The following is a 23,161-nucleotide window of genomic DNA, read 5'->3' as shown; positions in this document are numbered from 1 at the left end:
TAGGCGAGCGAAGCGAGCAGGGGGCAGAGCCCCCTTGTAAATTTACAGAATGAAAACAAGCTTCTAATCCACAAACTAACAGTAAAAATCAGATTTTCAGGAATTAAAAAAAAAACAAAAAATGAGTCCAAGAGCTCACAAAAAGTGGTGGATTTCATACAAAAATATTAAATAAAACCTCAAAATAACAGTTGGAGTTATGATTTGTGTTTTGATGAAAGATATGGTAAGTTTCTTTGGTTTTCAAATTAGGCTTAGTTCTCGATTTATGTTTCGTCTTCCAGTCCCTCTGTAAATAAAAATGAGGTCTTCCATCTTCTCTGTAGAGTATGCAGAATACAGTCTGATGCAGAACAATGCTGCTTAATGTTGCCTGACCTCCAGTTGGATTCCTGGCTAAGGTGTCAGCTCTTCTGAGTTGGCAGGAAGCAGAGGGTGATGGTGCGAGGAACCTCATCAGAACTGGCCGATGTTAAGAGTGGTGTTCCACAGGGGTCAATGCTAGGGCCGCTGCTATTTTTAATATATATGTTACCGGCAATGTATGAAAAGCAGGTATTGTATAGAATACCCAGGCAATGTATACAATGCCTGCCGTTTTTAGGCAAGGTATGAAATGTCTGCATTGTTGCATACTTTTCCTAGGCATTGCATAAAATGCCTAGGCATTATAAAGAACGACAAGTACTATTTTACGCCAAGTGTGAAATGTCGAGATTGGAAAGATCTTTAATAACAAAATGTCTAAAAATGAAAGAAGAAACACAAAATGAACTACAGGATATGCTTACTGGGAGAACAAAAGAATCAGAAGTGTCATTACTTAGCCTACTATTTGTTGCAGCAAGGAAGGCTAGAATGGCATTTTGAATTGCACTTAATTTTCTTTTTTACACAAAGGCATTTGTTGTTTTGGCACTTGGTCTTACACATACACCTCACAAATCCTTTTTTTTTTTTTACACCTTTTTGTTTCTTCTGGCATGGCTCACAAAGGTGAGTATACAGTTCAATGTCATGACGGGTAATGTTCTTGTATTTGGGTGCAAGCTCTTTCAACATTCTGTCTCGTCCTCCATGGCCAATGGCCAAATGAGCGTCGTGAAGTACGTCAAATAATTCAGAATCTCTGACATAAAACTGGATAGCACTGATGCCTTCTTTAACAGGATAAATCAACTTGCTTTTGTTCTCTACCATCATCACATCGTAGCGTTTCAGCAGCCGATAGTCCCGTGGTTCCTTCTTAGTAGTCGTTTTAGCCTTTGTTACATCATTCACTAACTTCTCGTAAGTGGCTTCTGTTAGAAAAACACAATTTTTAGCAGCGTTGGCTCACATTTGGGATAGTTCTTTGTAGAACCGTTGTCGCATGTCGTGATTCTTGCCCGTACACTACATTCTCTACTCCCATCTTCACACAGCACAATATGGGTCAGGTTCTGTAGCGGTACTTCACCCACCACAATATATGGAACAGTCTCTGCTGCGGCACAGCAAGCACACATGCTTCCATACAGACGAACAAAGATCCAGGCGCCACTGACGAAATGTTCTGGCGAGAATAAGCTTATTCTACACTCTGCCGGTTAGCTGTTTAGGTATTGTATAGGATGCCTAGGAAATGTATAAAATGCGATGTATTTCATACTTTGACGTCCTATTTCGGGCATTGTATACATTGCCTAGGTATTCTATAGAATGTCGGTTTTTACACATTGCCGGTAACATATATAAATGATTTAGATAGGAATATAAGTAACAAGCTGGTTAAGTTTGCAGATGATACCAAGATAGGAGGATTAGCAGATAATTTGGAATCCGTTAAATCATCACAGAAGGACTTGAATAGCATACAGGCTTGGGCAGATTTGTGGCAGATGAAATTTAATGTCAGTAAATGTAAAGTATTACACATAGGAAGTAAAAATGTGAGGTTTGAATACACAATGGGTGGTCGGAAAATCGAGAGTCCACATCATGAGAAAGATTTAGGAGTCATAGTGGACTCTAAGCTATCGACTTCCCGACAGTGTTCAGAAGTCATTAAGGAGGCTAACAGGTTATATAGCGCCTTGATGTGTGGAGTACAAGGCCAAGGAGGTTCTGCTCAACCTTTGTAACACTCTGGTGAGGCCTCATCTGGAGTCCTGGGTGTAGTTTTGGTCTCCAGGCTACAAAAAGGACATAGCAGCACTAGAAAAGGTCCAGAGAAGAGCGACTAGGCTGATTCCAGGGCTACAGGGGTTGAATTATGACGAAAGATTTAAAGAGCTGAGCCTTTACAGTTTAAGCAAAAGAATATTAAGAGGTGACCTGATTGACGTGTTTAAAGTTATGAAGGGAATTAGTCCAGTGGATCGAGACTGTTATTTTAAAATGAGTTCATCAAGAACACGGGGACACAGTTGAAAACTTGTTAAGGGTAAATTTCCCACAAACATTAGGACGTTTTTCTTTAGTTCTCGTCTAGAGTGTTCTAATGTTTGTCCTTTGTTCATATGACTGTCCGCCTACATACTGTAGATGTGCTCTCTAATGGACTTTAAGGCCATACATGTTTGTCTCTAGCTCTGGACATGTCTGTAGTAGATATATCACACTGCATTCTGTTCTCCTAAATTGGTAAAAGTAAAAAAATAAATAAATAAAATAATCGGCCAGCCAATGAGTGAATGAGATGGGTCCAGCTGCTGACCTCCACAGCTCCTCTGGACAGCCAATTGGAGTGCAGGGTTTTGTCACTTGGTGTAACCAGATGTTATCGCTAACGTATAGAATAATTCTACAATCTCCTCAATAGAGTAGAGCTCTGGAGGTCTGCAACTAGAGTCTATTGGAATTTTAAAAGATGTAATTGTCACATATATGATCTCCAGATTGTGTCTAAAATTTAAATTGTCACAGTCACCTGAAATACTATGGAAATCTGGTTGAATGTTGCCTTTGGTGCTAAACTTCTCGCTGTTATCTCCCCCCTTTTTCTCTCTCAGCTGGAAAAAATACCACAGACGAAGAACTGGAGGAAATGCTGGAGAGCGGGAATCCGGCCATTTTTACATCAGGGGTAAGAGAAAATGGAGTCACAATGATCCGTCTGGGAAGAGATGGGTGAGAAACTGGGAAGGACAGGACCGGAGCTTACAGGGTGCAGTTGTGGAAAGAACAGACACATCAGGCTGAAGAGGGCAAGAAAAAGTTCTAATAATGTGTCAACTTTTCCAGATTATCGACTCCCAAATCTCCAAGCAAGCACTCAATGAGATCGAATCTCGGCATAAAGACATACTAAGACTGGAGAGCAGCATTAAGGAACTTCACGACATGTTTGTGGACATCGCCATGCTAGTGGAAAACCAGGTTAGTAAAGGGATGCAGCAAGGAATACAACTGGGACGCAATAACATGAAGAAAGAGTAGTGTGGACTAGGTGGTCTTGTGGAAAGCTTAGGATCTGAGAAGCCCACGTTGGGGAGAAAACAAAAAAACAGATCTCTATATGGCCATATGTGGAAAGACTGGGACCAAACCATGCCACTGCATGCCATGCTGGGAGGTATAGTGCATCGATAAAAGCCAGGGCCTTGTGTATAAACTGAACATGTGTTCAACTTGGCATCTACCAGTTTGATCAAACTGGCTTATGAAACTAGCCTATAAATGTTGTAAGCTGGTGTAGTGTTCCTCACCCCTTTTGGTATCATGACCCACTTTTTCTCCATAATAAGTGTCTTTCTGACCCACCTTGGGGATTATACATGCATGATCATCAGAGTGATCAAGCATGATAGTCAGAGCATGGATGGGGTCCCCCATGAATAGAATTTGGTCTTTATAGCGGTAGGGTGATAGAGTACAGACCCACTGCGTGACACATTCGTGACCCAATACTGATATAAACAATAGCAATTTGTGACCTAAAGTGGTTGAGAACCACTAGACTAGTCAAACCACATGTCGTGAATTCTGCATAGTTCTAGTTATGTCGCATCGAAAATAGACTTGGGAGACTTATGAAGCTTTGATGGAAAAAAGGCAAGCAAGTGCATCTTGGAACTACAGGGCATGTTCTACTCTGAGAAGCTTAAGACAATTCAACCTCTTTAGTCTTGAGCCAGAGAACTTCCTGTGGACAAATGATCCATAAATACTGGAGGATGTGTATAAAATCAAGGGAAGTGTATTTTAAGCCCTATTCAGACGGGATTAGTTTTCTACCAGGAGGTGGGGGTAATGTAATTATTACTCGAGGATCTCTGTAATTTTAGCCCTGTCCGAGTTGCTCGTGTCAGTAAGTTTTTACAGACCGCACGTTCACGTCTCGGTAGACATCACAGAGCCTTTTAGCTTCTACATAACGTCTGTAAAATAAAATAACTCCATAATAATAATTACTTTAACCAGTGTCTAAATGGGGGTGGGGAGAACTTCTAGCACTCTTAATTGTGAATAACAGGTTGGAGTATCACCTCAGAGGTCCGAAGGTGCACAGATATTTATAATTTATAATGAAAAGCACTGCTGAAGGTTGAATGTGTGACCAGACATGATGATGCTGTTATAAATAAGAGTTGATAATACGATCCGAAGTGACTAACGGTACTCGTAAGACAAAAACGGCACAATGCCAGAATGGAGTACTAGTTCTGTGGACCACCAGGGGCGTACCGCTCCCCAAACTCAGACAGACAGGCTGAGACACAAGTTCAACACAGTACACGGTTTATTTTTCAGTGGGGAAGCATTTTTTGTTGCTCCCCACTTCACAGTACAGTACAAAAGCACCCAATCATATGACACACAGTCCTTTCTCTCTCTTCTTGGCCTCCACTCCTCCTCACGAGCTTTGTTCTCCACCTCCTTACTCTGACTCGTTGCTGTGAGGCTGGCAAGTCCTCTTAGAGTAGCCAACCCAGAAGTCCTTGTGTTCTTCCGTCCACATGGACTGTAAGCACTTCTGGGTTACACGGAAACCCCATGCCATATGGCTCCTCCATTTTTACAGCACCCCCTAGCAACATCCACGGTACCCAACAGGGCTGAGATAAAGACCTCCAAGTCCCATAGTGCCCTGTGGGAATCTGGGGCACTGCTGCAATCCAGGGGAGCTGCCATCTAGCGTTCTGGAAGAAGCAGTGCCCTAAAGAGGCTGCCTTACATCCCAATCCTTACACTTCTTGGGCGTCCCAGGGAGGTTGGACTGCCGGCTGTCTCTTACAGTTCTTATCAGCTCACTTCAAGCTTTGACTTTACCTCCTGGTATAAAGCTAATAACGTCCAAATAGGGCTTAAGATGGAAGCCAGCAGACACTTCTTCACGCACAGGATCATGGAAATCTGGAACAAACTACAGAATCATGGAGTTGAAGTGGAAGCCTTGACAACTGTCAGTTTCCCCTTGGGATTAATAAAGTATCTATCTACCTATCTATCTAACTTTTTTAAATATATATGCATGAGATACTGAGAGAACCTTGTTTACTGTTATGAGACGACACCTCAGAATTATTGTGAGAAAAGGATAATGGACTGGAAAATGCAAAACGCACACCATAGTCAAGATCAAACAGATGGCAGAGGTCAAAACTCTTTAAGACAAGAAGCATGAGTAGCCAAAACTAAAAGCTGAAGCAAAAAAATCAATGTCCATGAACCGAAAAGGATTTCTGAAAAACTTGGAAAGATTAAGGTCACCCACAGAGGGATAACTAAAGATGTGCACACCACCATATTTAGAGTGTTGTAAACCGAAAACATCAATGACTTGACAGAATTGGTCATGTGATGCTGGTCAGAGTGTTCCATAAACAGTGGAAACAAGGTGTTAATAACAATAAACTCTTTCAATTCAAGTCAAAATAAAATTTAAACCACAGAAGATCCTTAAAGGAAAAGTTTGGTATTTTTCAGTCGGAAGTTTTGCCTTCACCAACAACACAAAATTGTGTTTTAAAGTTCTACAGGTGGGCCTCAAGGATCAGTACTTGGTCCCTTTCTCTTTTCTCTGTATATTTGTTCCATGGGGAATGTTATTTCTTCTCATGGTTTCTTCGATCATCTCTGTGCTAATGATGCACAGGTCCTTCTCTAATTTCCCTCTTATAGTCCAAAGGTTCAACCCAGATCCCCAGTTGTCTCTCTACCATCTCCTCATGGATGAACAATCATCATCTTAAGCTTAACCTTTCAAAGTCCAAGATATACTTATACCCTCAGATTTGTCTCTGATTCATCACCCTCGAAGATGTCATCCTTATACCCCATCAGTCATGGTCAAGAATCTTGGCGTGACTCTGGACTCCTCACTTTCATTCATCAAACATATATTTTCAAATGGCCCAGTCCTCTCGTTTTTTCTCTTCATAATATTCAAAAGATTTGATTCTTCCAGACTTATTATGGTACACAAGTCCTTGCTCAGGCACTGGTTCTCTCTTGGCTGGACTATTGCAACTCTCTCCTGGCGAGGCTTCCTTCTGGCTGCAATTAGACCTCTACAGCTAAAGCTGGAGTTCTCGGTTCCTCGTTTCACTCCTAATACTCCTCTGCTTCAGTCTCTCCGTTGATTTCCTGTTGCTGCGAAGATCCAGTTCAAAACTCTTGTCTTGACCCACCCACAATTCTCTGAACAGTTCTGCTCTTCGATATCTCCAGTCCTGGGTCTCTCCTTATGTCTCCTCAGGAAGTCTCCAATCTGCCATTGCTTCTCTGCTGACTGTTCCTCCACTTGTCAGACACGCCAATACTGGACATTTCTTTACTCTGAAGATGTGGAATGGTCTTTCTTAATCCATTTGAATAACACCCAATTTACTTTAGGCATCTTTTAAAGCACAATTTTTGGATCTGTTTAGTTTCTCTCCTACAAGGTGGCTGCTGTTGCACTGACACGGATTAGAATGCCGATTTTCGCAGTATTCTAACTTCAGGGATAATTACAGTATGTAGTTCTAATTCCCTTGTGTTTGCTTTGTACTTGTTCTCTGTTGCTTGTGATGCTCATACCTTGATTTTCATATGTATTTAACCTACAATGTAACTCACCTTAGATAAAGGCATCTGTAAACAATTAATAGTAAAGTATGAATTTTCTATAAATAATAATTAAAAAAAAAATACATAGCCAGTCCTTGTATTTTACAATGCAACCTTATGGGGCATGAGGTGCCACTGGATAATAAAAGCCTAAAAACTTGCAGATGAAGTGGCAACAGTTTCAGTACAAAACAACATGCCTTCCGTGTTTCCTACATGCTTGTGATAACAAAATAAATCTGGATATTATTATTTTGTCTCATATTGCCAGTACTGTGCTGTGGTGGTGCAGCGTCCGCGCTGCTCCCTGGCGTTAAAGAGCCCCAGGTTCACTTTTCGGAAGACTTTGTTTTCATAGCAGCCTGGTGCTGCATTGCTGTCGCTGCCACCTACTGTGTTCGAGTCCTGGAGGACCTAGTCTTCATTGTACACTCATTGTTTTGCCAAATTTCCCTCTGGAGACAAAGATCTGTCTGTCTAACTATCTACCTGTCTGTTATATAGTGCCTTTAATCTATCTATCTATTTCTGAATCTCCCCCACAGTGATATCAGTTGATCTCTCTCTGTGTCAGCCCCCACCTTATAACCAGTGCAGAGGGGAATGTGTCTGTTGTTTGAGCTGTTTGTGTGTGTTCACGGTAGGTGGAAGGCGAGTCCCAAAGAGTGTGTGAAATGAACAGCCTCGAAAACACACACGAAAAGGTTTGGGACGGCCGCCCATACATTGTCCCTGACTGCAAAAGGGTTTAGAATGAGAACTGAACTGAACTACTCTTCAAAACATGGCGGCTTTAAAGGCCATGACCGGAAGTGACATTCCTCTGGGTGCCAGAACCGGAAGTGATGTCTTTACGGTTGAATCGGGCAGGTTTTCCTATTTTTTTTGTTCTGTTGAGACAACAGAAGAGGGTTTAGTGCACCCCGCCGCCACCCCCTGGCCAAGCGTGGAGTTACCTTCACTTGGTCCATACAGCTCCCTCCTACTCACACGTGTGTGACGAGTGTTTGCTCTGTGAGACGATGGGCTGTTGAACAAATCTGTCTGATGACCCCTTGCCCGCTTTCACTCTTTCCTTTGTCCTCAATTACATTCCTTTCACTCCTTTCTCCTTATTCTTATCCATAACCCCCATCTTGTCCACTCTTCACTGTGTCACTGTCCAGTCCCACCCATCTCTGCTGCCGTCCTCCAGTTCCCCATGACACATTTTTCTTTGTGTTTTGCTTATTTAGTTAAATGTGTGTTTATTTTTCTTTACTCTCTTTATTTTTTTGGTAGTATCAATTGTAATAATCTGTTTATTTGCTATTGTTGCCTTGCTTGCGGAGGAGTATCCAGACAGGTAATACATAGATATTTCTTTTTGTTTTTTTTTTTTTAATTACATGTTGAAACCGTCATGAAAGGCTATGGCATGCTGGGTGGCCTATAAAGCAATTTTTTGAACCAGCAAGGTGCAGTGTGGCTCACCCACTGTCATGTTCCCGACTCTCGCCTGACTCTGGCCCGCTTGACAGAAGAACCATACCATCACGCACCGCCTTGCCTTCTTGTGACATTGCTTTTCCCCTTCTTAAAGCCCCCCTAGCCCCCCTACCTGTGACAAGCCACACCATTGCTGTCTACATCTTATTAGCAGAAAATTGTTCCACATTTCCCCTGACTCTCTCCAACTGAACACCTCTCTTGTGTTTGTGTTTTTCACAGGGAGACATGCTGAATAATATCGAAATGAACGTGTCCCAGGCGGTCGATCACGTTGCAGCAGCCAAAGAGGAGACCAAGAAAGCGGTCAAGTACCAGAGCAAGGCGAGAAAGGTGTGTCTGTTTCAGCTGCCTGGGAGCTAATGGCTTCTCTGCCTCTGTTTCTCTCTTTCTCTTTCTCCATCCCCGCTCCTGCCACCATCCTGTACCTCTGCTTCCATTTTCCCTTCCTCCTTGCCTCTCCTCCTCCTCCTCCTTTCTGCCCCTCTCTTTCTTGGTTTTCTTGACCAAACCCTCTAGGGGAGCATGATTGACAGAATCGAAAGCAATATGGACCAATCGGTGGGATTTGTAGAAAGAGCGGTGGCTGACACAAAGAAAGCTGTTAAGTTCCAGAGTGAGGCGCGCAGGGTGAGTTTTGGTTTGCTTGTGTTTTTGTTGTTTGTTTTTATCCCCATTCCTCTCAGTTTGGGTTTTAAGAGGAGCTGTGAAGTTTCTCGCTCCTGTGTATGTAAGTTGTGGTCCCTCCTCATATACATCAAATAGATAAAGGTATTTCACAAGAAGACAGAAAACCAGAACATTAAGATTGGGGAAAACCAGAATGGAGATATTGTGAGATGTGTGCCTAGGCATGAACTGAGGAATTTGGAATAGAAGAAGAAGTGATCCAAGTAATAACCAAGACAGTTGTTGGGCTTCCTGTCCAGCACAGTTAAAAACATTTTGAAATTGAGACATGCGGCGAATGACATCTAACCTGAAGGGAAGAGGATGAAATTAAAACTGATCATTTCCTTCCTGCACAGAACTGGAAGCCGGCAAGCGTATGGTTTCCTTGGTACATGACATACACGTCCTTCCAAGTCTCGTGGGATCAAACAGCAACCTTCCTTCACCTCAGTCATTTCCAGTAATGTCAGAAAGAAATTGCTAATTTCCAGTAACCACAGCAGTGGCTAATGGGTACCTGCAACCTTTCACCTTCTGGAAAGAAGAAGTCTGAACGCCCACGACCTAGAATACACCTTCCCTTTAGTCAAGATTTTAGCTACGGGGGTCACTTCTGCATCATTTACAGCTCTCCTTGAGGGTTCAGGGAGTCCATGGGCCACTGAGGGTCTTTCTGTTTCTCTTTGTTTCTCTCTCTGAAATAATGCAAAGGAGAAGTTTTAGCTGAGCAGTCTGAGAACTTTTTGTCGAGGTGATGGCAATGCTGAGCCACCTACTTTTCATCTTTTCAGAAAATGATAATCATTATAATTGTGGTCCTTGTGGTGCTTGCAATTATTGCATTAATAATTGGTCTCTCTGTTGGACTGAAAAAGAGTGGATGACGGGCCTTGTGGTCTCCAAATCGTAAGTTGTTGAGAGGATAAAATGTTCCTTGATGGGATTTGGGCTAATGGTGACACTAGTGCATTATTTTAGTCAGTGGGTTTCGTTTATAAGTTTAAGGAATAATATTTGTGTGTTTCTTTTCTGTTTAATGGTATCATTGGTCCTAAGGTTTGGGATGAGGGGCTTATCTGCTGGGCTATTTAGCATTGGTTACTGATTATCCACCTACTAACATGTAATATGTGTAGTGAGTCAACAGTACATTATAGTCTATATTCACTCTGAAATAATTTTATCCTACTTCTTACACCAAGCAAATGAAAACTGTGCAACAACTCATAATCCTTATTTATTTGACAGTATGTAATCACTTAAGTAAAAAATATCTTGTATCCCACCCCAGACACCAAACAAGAATCCCATCACTGTTAAAAAGCAATCCTAAACGGCTCTATAACATGTAACCTACAGTCAATGCCATACAAATCTAATCTGCACAATATCTCAAAGTATTATACAGTGGAACCTCGGGTCACGAGCGTCTCGGAACACGTACAAATCGGGTTACGACCAAAAAGTTCGCCAAACTTTTGCATCTGTTCACGACCACACACTCGGTATACGAACTAGTCAGTTTCCCTTCCGGTTCGTACGCGCCGATGATTTCTGCACATGTTCAGTCTCTCCCTGTGCAGCGAGCGAGAGAAAGGGCTGGCCACGTAAGGCCGAGAAGGCAGTTAAAGAATGCACTGGGCTTGTTTTTGAAGAGACGGATTCCAGCATTGCTTTAACCGTGTTGTATTTAATGAAGACTTTTTTTCTATTGGATTTTAACCTCCACTTTACTTCTGTTTACAGCGATCGGTTCGTAGCGTGCATTGTTGCAATGTTACTTTTTTTGGTTGTTTATTAAATTACGGATTTTTCAAATGTTAATTTTTTTCCCTGTACTTAAAACTCATTAAAGAAAAAAAAAAAGTGTTTACAGTGGGCGGTTCGTAAGGCTGATAGCGTGAATTCTTGCAATGTTACTTTTCTCTGTTCAAGGTTTTCTCAGTGGTGTTCAATGTTTTTACATTTAGTTTACTATTACGCTGTGCATTCTATGCTATTATTAACTATTTTTGTGCTTAAAAATCTTTAAAAAATATATATATATATATATATTTACATACAGTTCGTACGGTCTGGAATGGATTAATTGTATTTACATACAGTCCTATGGGGGAAATTACAAATCGGGTTACGACCAAATCGGGTTACGACCAGAGTTTTGGAACAAATTACGGTCGTGACCCGAGGTTCCACTGTATAGTACTTATCCCACTTCTAACACCAAACAAGAATTCAGTCTCCTGTTTCATATCATGAACTAGTAAGAAGTGTAAAATAAATGAATTAACAGCTTGTATCCTACTTTTGACACCAATCAAATTTGTATATTTTAAAAATATTAACTTACCGTATATACTCACGTATAAGTCGGATCTTAAAACCTGAAAAACTGATCATAAAATCAGACCCCAACTTATACGCCCATTCAAAAATGCGACAATTATTTTATTTATTTATTTTTTTTTTACATCCTCTTGCCTCCTCCAATCTCGCGCCAGTTTCTCAGACACATCGAATTTTGTTGCGGTAGTGCAGTTACCAATTTCTTTCACCACTTCAACGACTTTTAATTTAAAACCAGCTTCATATTTTCTTCTGATCGAACGCTCCACCATAGATAAGGGATGCTCTTACGATAAAGGTGTATGAGGGTGTGAGATACAAAAAACACAAAACAGTGCAAATGTTGCTTCAGAATAGTTCGGGTATTACTGTGTGGTCACGTAGGCACCATACATAGAATAAAAAAGGTCGTGTGCTCCGTGGTTACTCTCTTAGGTGGGCGTTAGCATATCTCTTGGACCAATAGCGCGAGTTTTCTGCATTCGACTTATACGGCCGACATTATAACATATGGTAAAATCAACTCCCGACTTATCTGCGGGAGAACTTAAAGGCGAGTATATATACGGTATATATATTAACTATCTTATAATTCACCACTAATACCAAGGCAATCTTCACACTTATTTGTATTTGGAGTCGCACATTAATGCATTTGTATTTTCAAATGTTTTTAGGAATAAAAAAGTTATTCTTAAATGATTATGATCTCCATCCACACTATCATTTTCACATCATTAATGAAAGTATCTCCGTGCACACGAAAATGACTGAAAAACGTTCGCCTACACTGGGCATAATTGTGTCGGCAGAAAAAAAAAAACCCTTGAAGGTTTGGTAATGCGGCCGGTCGTGGGATTTATCACAAAGCTGTAGTGACTGCTAAATTATATGCCTTTAGCACACGTATCTGGCATTCCAACTGTACCAGATGCATTTTAGAGGAACACATGTAAGCAATACAACAAGTACCATGGAAAGCAATTCCTCCATGTCAGATATTTTGGAATATGTTTTTCTCAGTGAAGGAAATGCAAAGTTGTAATGAGCAAGAATTGATTTAAGTCTACGTTTTCAAAACTCTTCATTTTCACTCATCTACACTACAGCACAGACCCAGTATTTTCAGAAATATACGCCTCTGGAGAGTATTTTCAAATGGTTCTGTTTTTCCGAGGTTAAAATGTTGGGGCAGTGCGGATAGAATTGTGAATACTGAGACAAATGTCTGTGTTTTTTAATAAAAAATGTAGTAGTGTAGACGTGGCCCTAGATTGCGGTGATCACATGACATGAATATAACTTTTCAGTTGTTTAGTTGTATAAATATAACAAAAAAACCTGGTATCCAATTAATAACATGGAGTGAAAATATCTGCTGATCCTTGTAGACCGTACTGCCAAGGTTGAGGGGAAATGATCTGGCTCCCATTTATCATGTTGAGAGACAGAGAACATAATATTTGATATTAATAATTAAGATCCCATTACCAGTATCTACTCTGACAGACAGAGAATTAAACGTGCTTAGTCTCGAGCAGAGGCGACAGCATAGGAGCCAAATGCATGTCTTCAAAATTCTCAAAGGCATTGATAAGGTAGATCCAGCAGAATTCTTTCAACTTCAGAATGTATCACGTACTCAAGGAAGTTAACGGGAAGTGCATTTAGAGCTGAAGCCATGAAACACTTTTGAGTTGCGGGAATCTGGAACAAACTACCAAGACCAGTAGTTGAAGCAGAAACCTTAACAACCTTTAGGAAGTATCTGGATAGAGACAGAGATATTGGGATGGCTTAGTAATCGTCGTGGAACAAAACTGTCCTCCATCTTCAAAGAAGGCAGTCATGAAGCCCAGATAAGAATGCAGAACGCTTCTTTAGTTGCACAGAGTTCTGCACAAACATCTGTACATGGAGTGACCCATCAGTTTAACAATTCGTCTGCTTTTATAGTTTTTCTAATTAACCATTACCTCATCTAATACATCACGTTATCTGACTCTTAATATGCAGAACTTCATTACCTCCTCCAGTCAGCTAACGCCACCAATAATTTCTGACTCATGTCGATTCTCCCGTTATTCATTAAAATTGGGGTTTTGTGGATTGTCCTATTGATATTAGCACTGCTTCATAAGGTTGGTGGGGGGGGGGGGGGGGTATATGGGCTTTACCATCGTTTTAACTCCTCTTTCTGGAGGGGTGTTTGTTACTCATTTACCTCATTCAAATCTTGAAAAATTACATTGGTAGCTTCTCTAAGATGAGGAGTCTTGTGCTTTCAGTGTTGAGTTACATTTGGTTAACCCTTGAGTTATACTTATGTTTAAACGTTTATGGCTATATAAATTGTAAAAGATTATTATATACAGTACATTAAATAAGAATTTAATACGATTAGCTTAACAAACAAGTCTGATGGACTTAATGGTCTCCTCTCATTTGTTAAATTTTGTATGTTCTTATGTATCTAAAGAAAGAAAATATCGACAGTCCTTAAGCCACAACAGAAGCTCAAGTAAAACTTTTATATTCCACTAGTAACATCGAAATGCGGTATAATTTATTTTTTATAAAGTTCATGAAAGTGTTAACCTCAGCAATAATAATGCAGTGCTCTTCTCAAAACCTTCACGTACATCATATGTAACAATATAACAAACTACACCAATTACCGTATCCTGCAGTTCCCGACGTTTCATTACACCAACTATACTATGCAGTCGTCAATGCAGTTCGAAGAACTGATGGTGATGAATTCTGTGCCCACTTCAGTGACACACAGCCATAATAACCAGTAAAAATCAGTCCCAGCAGTCTTGTGCCTTCCACTTTCGGTGTTGTGTCATGCATGTCCATTAAATATTTGTGGTGAAGATCATGAGGCTGTACCCCTCCACTTCTGCAGGGGTCAGACAATCCCTGGCTCACTTTGGTTCAGATTCAAAGCTTGTGTAGGGGGGGCTGCTAAGGTGGGCTTCCTAAGAGTTAGGTGGCCCTTACCCTGTATTATTTTTATATACCTTTTACGCCTCCATACAGGTAATGTTGGTTTTGTTGCTGCATTTCAACAAATATTTATGGACTTGCAATCATTTCTCTTCTGTGCCAGAAAATATCCAGATTGTGCTGTTAACGGAGAAGCAGGAATTGGGGTAATGAATTTTATTACCACAAATGTTTGTGATGTCTGCTGGAACGACAAACACAATGCGTTTTGGTACTACATGAATTACTAAAATACACTTCAATAGATGGTGCTTGGAAAACGTCAACACTGAGGACTTGGTTGATTACTTAGATTTCAACCCGTCTTAGATGAGTTAGCCATGTGAATTTCCCATTGGGATTAATAAAGTATCTATCTATCTATCTATCTATCTATCTATCTATCTATCTATCTATCTATCTATCTATCTATCTATCTATCTATCTATCTATCTATCTATCTATCTATCTATCTAGTTAGTTAGTTAGTTAGTTAGTTAGTTAGTTAGTTAGTTAGTTAGTTAGTTAGTTAGTTAGTTAGTTAGTTAGTTAGTTAGTTAGTTAGTTAGTTAGTTAGTTAGTTAGTTAGTTAGTATGCCATCAGCTATTTTTTCTCCATTGTGCATGAAAACAAGAATTTCAATTCTTTTCTTTGCCATTACTACAAAGTATATGGGCTAAGTAAAATCTAAATTATCGTTTTTGGGTGGAGTATTCCTCGTACTGCTCTGTGAGAACAATACCAACAAAGAGATGAAAATGGGTGGCCTGTACAAACTCCGCCAAGTATTGCAAGCATTCAGGAAATTCAGGAAGTGCGATGTGACATTGCAGCACATTTTGTCCTTTCAAGAATGAGAACTTTCTCTGACTCAGTTCACAGTTTTTTCCACTAGATGGCACAAATATTCTTTTGTGTTTCCCTGCATTAAACTTGGGCTTACCTCAAGTTCATTTTTATGCTAATATTGAAGTTCTGTAAAGGCTGAAAACTAATTGGCGTTTTGTCAAAATGTGTCCCCTTCATTCCTACATGACATGCCGTTGGTAACTAGAATTGTGTGGTTGACCCCCTACACTTACATCTACTTGCTTAGCAGACACTTTTATTTAAGACGACGTACAAAAGAGGTCAGCAGAAGCAAGTAGACATCATTGGGAGAAGCTGTGACAGGACAAGGTGACAAAATTGATCACCACAAGTGACAAGCTCAGAACAAAATGCCATGCGAGTTATGATTTGCCGGGTACAAAAACGGATAAAGACAGAAATGTACCAAACAGGAGAGTTCTCAAACGGGGTGTCAGCAGTTTGGGTGGAGGTGGGCAGCTAGGGGCTACACACGAAACGACTCTGGGTTAAGATTTGAGTGGTCAAGAAGGAGCTCAGGACCTCACACGTATCTCCATATTCATAGGTGCTGACCCTCTGCAGGCAGGCATCAAGGATTTGAACTTAATATGTGCCAGCCGAGCTCTTACATTTACATTTATTTGACTTAGCAGACACTTTTATCCAAAGCAACTTACAAAACAGGTGAACAAAATCAAGTAAAGATCAGATTTTTTGGGGTTTCATGTTTGGGAACAAATGTTACAGGACAGGGTTAAACACATCTGGATATTTCTGGGCACATGGCATGCCTCCATGACTTCATATTGGTGTTTGGGTTAGGGGGTCTGAGGTCAAGGGGGGGGGGGGTTGTGTGCTGAAGAGCATCTTGAGGGCGCCTTTCCTTGGGGATCCCTAACTCTGTGCTCCTCTCTTCTTCCTGCAGAAACTCATCATCATCATTGTGGTGGTGACAGTTGTACTCCTCATCATCCTGGCTATAATCCTGGGCACAACCCTCAAGTGATCGCCCACCCCGTCCCCACACTTTACCCAGTCTTCCCTTACTGTGGTAGCATCTCCAATGGATTCCATCCAGTCTTCCTGTTCACCTCAACCCTCCTCTTCCTCCTCCTCCTTGACGCTTTCCACGGTCCCCTCTCCTGGACTCGGCTGGCACAGAAATCGCCTGGAAGCTGCTCCCTCCAACAGTCTGGTGGAATTCCTGCTCCTTGTTCTTGTCTCCATGCCTCCCTTATAGGATTAAGAACTCCGTGGATGGCTAACGTGGCTCTTCCTCCCACTTGTGTCATATTTACACACAGTCACACACACGCCACACACACATCAAACAGCCGTGTGCACGGGGTTCTTTTGTATTTTTTGCGTGGATTGTTGTCATAAAGGCTGCTGTTGGTGGTCCCCATGTGTGCTGTGGGTGCTCAGAAGCAGATTTGCACATTCGGTCCTTAGCCGAGCTCAGGGGGCCACGGGCGACGACTCTGCCCCACCTCCATTTTTTTTTCTTTTTATGAGCTATGAAAGTTAAGGCGCCTTTTTAACATGAATTTTGTTTTACGGGGGTACTTGATTTTATCTTCCTATGGAACTACACTCAGGATCCGGGGGGGTGGGGGGTATGGGGGCTGCCTTGCCAAAGACAAAGACTCCCGGCATAGTTTTGGGGGTCGTGACCAGCCAATTGCAATGGCGCTGTCACCCCTTACACAACCAAAGCCCCAGAGACCTGGCTCCCATGAAGAAAATATGTATTTTTTTTTTTTTTTTAAACAAAATAGGTTAAGTACAAAATGTTGATTCATATTAGAACTTTTTAATGTATGCATTCTAAGAAGAGTTGTGATTTTAATTTATTTTGCAATAAACAAACATGGCTGAAAAATTAAACGGAATGTGTACTTTCCGAGTCGACTGGAGGCCATGACCCCCATTTGATGTGTGAGCTGAAGTGCCAGCTTTGAGGTGGACTTCATTCCCAGACCAGCAGAGGGCGCTGTAGGTCTCAGTGTTATGTTCGTCATTATTAGGCCGGCTGGCTGTGTTTTGTTCATTTTAACTGTAATCAGTGCCCTGAAACCAGAGCGGTGAGATCCACTAATGGACTCTGAGCAGAAATGGGACCTTCAGACCAGCAGGGGGCATACTATGCCACTGAAGGAGCAGTTGTTGTGTGGTGCTTGGAAACTATTTGGATTGTGGGGTCATTTTGGGGTCACACTAGTAAGTGTTTCTGTGGTCCCCTAAGGCGGTGTCACATTTCACGACTTGTAGCTGGTTGGGGATGCAGTTGCTGATCTCGTCGCTGGAGGACGTCACATTGCACGACTAGATTTTGCAGGTGTATGTCAAATTAAGTTGATATCACATGACATGACTAGGGGTCGCAGGAGAATTTGAACTTGATGACTACGGTTGTTGATCTTTTTCTGGAGGATGTCAAATTATACAATTAGAATTCGCAGGGTATGTCTAATTAACATGATGTCACATTACACAGCCTCTAGTAGGAGGGGATGTTAAATTAGATGATGAACGCAGCTGCTAATCTTGTTGCTGGAGGATGTCACATTACATGACTAGTCTTCATAGAGTATATCTACTTAAACCGATGTCACATTACGTGACTTTTAGTAGGAGGTGATCTCAAACTTGACACCTGCAGCTGTAGATCTTGTCGCCGGAGGATGTCAGATTACATGACCAGAAATGACAGAGTATGCCACATTACATGACTTCCAGTCAGAGGAGATATTGAACTTCACAACTGCCTTTGCTGATCTTGTCGCTGGAGGACGTCACATTACATGACTGGGGTTAATAAGACATGTCTAATTAAACCGATGTCACATTACGTAACTTCTAGTAGGGAGGGGATGTCAAACTTGACAACTGCTTTTGCTAATTTTGTGGCTGGGGGATGTCAGATTACACGCCTAGTATTCAAAGTGTGTGTCTAATCAAACCGGTCGCATCACATGACTTCTAGTAGGAGGGTACGTCAAACTTGATGACTGCATCACCGATCTTGTTGCTGGCGGATGTCACATTACACGACTGCTATTCATAGCGTAGGTCTAATTAAACCGATGTCACATTGCATGACTTCTGTTAACTCTTTCAGGGCAGATGTCAACCTTTGTCGAAATTCAAGGGTAGAGAACGGTAATCCGCTCTAACTGAAAGTTAGCTTCGTTGATTTGACCTCGATTTATGTCGCATGCATAAGTGGCGAAGGGCAAACAACCTCTAAAATGGCATCAGAATCTGGTGAGAGACCAAAGCGAATGCACAAAGCCAAATACTCCATGGATGACGTTTTGTTTATTTTCCCTGAAACGGACTCAGACTTGTCGGACTCCCAAGTTTGATGCAAGTGATCCGGAGACGGAGATCGAAAAGAACAGTGAGGTACCAGCATTAGCCGACCGACCCCCAACTGATCGCAGTACTGAACACGTTCGTGCAGCTGATGTGCCTGCAGCAATGTTCACCTGGTAGGACCGCCATTTACGATGACCAGAGCTACAAAACCAACTGCCATGCAAAGACAATCAAGCTGCCGGCCCACCACGTATTCCTGCTGGCCATCGAGCCACCGCCATTAGAAGCCGACTAACAGGCACTGACTGCAACCACAGCACATAACAACAGACATTTATGTTGATTTATGTGTGAAACCATTGCTTTGTGTGCTTTTCAGAAAACTGCGTTTTTTGGAAAAAACTACAGGTGCTGGTCATAAAATAATAATATCATGACAAAGTTGATTTATTTCAGTAATTCCATTCAAAAAGTGAAACTTGTATATTAGATTCATTCATTACACACAGACTGATGTATTTCAAATGTTTATTTATTTTAATGTTGATGATTATAACTGACAACTAATGAAAGTCCCAAATTCAGTATCTCGGAAAATTAGAATATCAATTAAGACCAATGCAAAAAAAGGATTTTTAGAAATGTTGGCCAACTGAAAGGTATGAACATGAAAAGTATGAGCATGTACAGCACTCAATATTTAGTTGGGGCTCCTTTGGCCTGGATTACTGCAGCAATGCGGCGTGGCATGGAGTCGATCAGTCTGTGGCACTGCTCAGGTGTTATGAGAGCCCATGTTGCTCTGATAGTGGCATTCAGCTCTTCTGAATTGTTGGGTCTGGCGTATTGCATCTTCCTCTTCACAATACCCCATAGATTTTCTATGGGGTTAAGGTCAGGTGAGTTTTCTGGCCAATCAAGAACAGGGATACCATGGTCCTTAAACCAGGTACTGGTAGCTTTGGCACTGTGTGCAGGTGCCAGGTCCTGTTGGAAAATGAAATCTGCATCTCCATAAAGTTTGTCAGCAGCAAGAAGCATGAAGTGCTCTAAAACTTCCTGGTAGACGGCTGCGTTGACCTTGGACCTCAGAAAACACAATGGACCAACACCAGCAGATGACATGGCACCCCAAACCATCACTGACTGTGGAAACTTTACACTGGACCTCACGCAACGTGGATTCTGTGCCTCTCCTCTCTTCCTCCAGACTCTGGGACCTTGATTTCCAAAGGAAATGCAAAATTTACTTTCATCAGAGAACATAACTTTGGACCACTCAGCAGCAGTCCAAAGGCGAGACGCTTCTGACGCTGTCTCTTGTTCAAGAGTGGCTTGACACAAGGAATGCGACAGCTGAAACCCATGTCTTGCATACGTCTGTGCGTGGTGGTTCTTGAAGCACTGACCCCAGCTGCAGTCCACTCTTTGTGAATCTCCCCCACATTTTTGAATGGGTTTTGTTTCACAATCCTCTCCAGGGTGCGGTTATCCCTATTGCTTGTCCACTTTTTTCTACCACATCTTGTCCTTCCCTTCGCTTTTCTCTATTAATGTGCTTGGACACATGGCGCCGAGAGCCTCTGAGTAGAAGAACAGGAGCAACAAGCACCTGTTGAGCTCACATGCGCCCCCTTAAGGGCGGCACGATACTGTCTGCTCCACCTTGCGCATTCTCGCTGCAGTTTTCTGATCAGCAAGACTAAATCTGTCACACACATTCATTAAAGATATTATCCAGACTGTGCAACGTCAGGGTGTATAATAAACGTGTCTGCAAACATTATATTGGCGACATACAGAGAGACAGCGACAGGCACGCGCCAATTGCAGCCATCAACCCCATCAGTGTGTAAGGAGCTCGCGGTCCGAGGTGAGGTGAGGCTCGTCACTGCCGCACCTCACATTTCTCCCCTGTATTTGAACAGGAAATGCGCCAATTCCGTGATTTTGACTATAAAAATGATCAAAATTATTGAAATCATACAGAAAACAAATTTATAGCACAGACCAGTGAACACATTTATTTTATGTTATCATTTATTAGTTTTTTTCTGCCTCCCCTGACCGCACGTCCCTTGTGAAATGTATAAGGATTGTACCCTTTAGTCTGACCAGCTAGATATTTCAGAGTTCTCACAGATTTATTATTTAGTAATGAAGTGAGTGGGATTTGTATCCTTGCCTGTTAGGGGTACGCTGAACCAAGAGGTAAGCTTTACATTTGAATGTTTGGTAATCTGCAATTTGACCAGCAGGGGGCAGACTGAAGGCAGAGCCATGAGATTTTCTGTTGCACTGGTGAGTAGCAGACGCTGATTTCATGTACTGTATGGTAGAACTGAATAATGGCTGACATTTGTGTCTTCACCAATAAGGATCACACTGAACCCTGACCATGACTACTAGGGTGTAATGCAATCTGCGGCTTCATCAGTCGGGGTCTTCATCGACTCCTGGACTGGTGAGTAACGGACAAGTTTGCCAACTGGGGCACACTGATCTCATGAATGGAGAAGTTAAACATGGCTGGCATTTGCATGTGCACCAATAAGGATCACACTGGACCCCGGCCATGACCACTGGGGTGCAGTGGCGTAGCGTGGGTGTCAGCCGCCCCCTTATTTAGGTATGGCTCAAATTTTTACAAGATATTATTATTTATTGTGAAATTTTGCCACCCGGGGCGGGCCGCCCCTGCCGCCCCCACTACGCTACGCCACGCCACTGCTGGGGTGTAATGCAATCTGCAGTCTGATCAGTCTTTGGGTGGGGGGGGGGGGGGGGGGGCTTCCCTGACTCCTTATAGGAGTGACATTTACTTCTGGCTTCTGGTGACTCTCTATCCTAACCAGGGGTGGACATTCAGAATCCACATCTGGAAGATTAACCAACGGGTGCCCCACACCATGGGCTCTTTTTTTTTTTAGCCGCGTATCCAGTTGCTTTCCTTCAACTGAATTGTCCACGTCAAATTTTATTATTTTTTTTCTGCCCCATTTATTTGCTGGCTTCTGTCTCAAGCTTTTTATTCTCACTCTCCTCTCCCTTTTCTCCTATTTGCAAACTTCCCTCCCTAAAACAACTGTGACCATGCAGAAGAAGATCATGATCATGGTCTGCTGCATTATTCTGGCCATCATCCTGGCATCCTCCATCGGCAGCGCCTTTTCTTAGGGCCCGGGAGCATCAGAGACCCTTCTTCAGGTCAGTGTAATGATCCGGCATGCTGTGTGATTCTGTGTGTGTGACTCCCAAGTATTAAAGTCTGGACTGAAGCTGGCCAGAGAGCACGTCTTCACTCAAAGACTTGTGGAGCCATGGAGTTGAATCTGGATGATATATGCTTTATGCTTTAGCTATTAGCAAAAGAAAACGAGCGTGATGGACTGAGTGGTCTCCTCTCGTTTTGTCTTATGCTCTAGTCACTAATAATAATTCCTTTGTCTTACAGGATTCTTTCTGGAAGATGGCCGTGCCCAACATCGTCCTTCTGCCACTGATTATTGTCTTTATTTATTTATTTTTTTAAAACTGGTGGGAACACTTCGTTAATTGAGACCAATCCAAAAGCTCAACAATCTTCATGTTTCCATACCGTTGCCATGTCTCCACCTTGGCACCAGTTTTCTGTCCAATTCTAACTTGGCCCAACCACCCCAACCCCACGCGTCCCCAGTCAACCCCATCTTTGGTGATGCGAGCTGAGCGAGATGTGAAGAACGCCATGTGAGTGAGACGGGGGTGGCACTGTGGGAGAATGTGCGCAGTTAAAGGTCAGGGTCCGCATTTGGCAGATTAGGACAGTCATGTGCAAAAGGAAGTGCACCCAATAAAATGTTTCTCATTTTGTAACGGCAGGTTAGGTGGACCGGTGATGCTAAACTGGCCCCTAATGGACGTGTGTGTTCATCCTGTCATGGTTTTTTTTTCCTGCCTTGTAGCTGATGCTGCTGGGACAGGCTCCAGCTTCACCTCCTCAGTATACAGTAAGTGGGTTTAGACAATGGAGGATCGCTGGGGTTTGTTCTTTTTCGCTTTTTCCGCTTTTAAAACAGGACAGATGGATTATTTAAAATATTGAATCAGCTATTGAGTAATTGTTCAATTTTGTAGTCACTCAATTACTGAAATGAATGAATCGATTAATAGCTTGATAAATATGCCTATTTGCTATAAAGCATCTTTCTAGCGGCTTTTCATTCCAAGTGAGCCTCAAATTGAAAAAACTTGCACCCCATCAGCCTCCCACTTGACTAAAATTAATAATAACAATAATTCTTTATATTTATAGAGCGCTTTTCTCAATTCCAACAGAGCACCTGCTAACCAGAATGTGAAATTGTAATTGATTCATCAGATTTATTTTAAGGACTGAAATAATTTCATTAACTCACTAATCAATCAGTTAATTGATCAGCTCATTAAACTGATCTATTTATGAATGAATTATTG

General features: G+C 41.9%; 1 protein-coding gene across 4 annotated transcripts in view; it reads left to right on the top strand.

Annotated features, from left to right (window-relative positions):
- Positions 1 to 22,398, top strand: part of stx3b (syntaxin 3b) — a 77,333-nt gene extending 54,935 nt beyond the window's left edge. Inside the window, exons 7-11 of one of the 4 annotated variants that reach the window (XM_051932675.1) lie at positions 2,994 to 3,067; positions 3,226 to 3,360; positions 9,043 to 9,153; positions 21,806 to 21,913; positions 22,161 to 22,398. In XM_051932675.1, the coding sequence (XP_051788635.1) occupies positions 2,994 to 3,067; positions 3,226 to 3,360; positions 9,043 to 9,153; positions 21,806 to 21,883 (398 nt within the window). In that variant the 3' untranslated portion in view covers positions 21,884 to 21,913; positions 22,161 to 22,398. Of the gene's footprint in view, positions 1 to 2,993; positions 3,068 to 3,225; positions 3,361 to 8,745; positions 8,857 to 9,042; positions 9,154 to 9,986; positions 10,102 to 16,310; positions 17,273 to 21,805; positions 21,914 to 22,160 lie in introns of those variants that run through there. The other 3 variants (XM_028812288.2, XM_051932674.1, XM_028812289.2) reach the window with 3 other exon arrangements.
- Positions 22,399 to 23,161: the final 763 nt, after the last annotated feature.

The sequence above is a fragment of the Erpetoichthys calabaricus genome, chromosome 10 (genome assembly GCF_900747795.2).
Source record: "Erpetoichthys calabaricus chromosome 10, fErpCal1.3, whole genome shotgun sequence".
NCBI lineage: Eukaryota > Metazoa > Chordata > Cladistia > Polypteriformes > Polypteridae > Erpetoichthys > Erpetoichthys calabaricus.
Note: the sequence above shows the minus strand (reverse complement) of the source record. Positions and strands in the feature narration are given on the sequence as shown.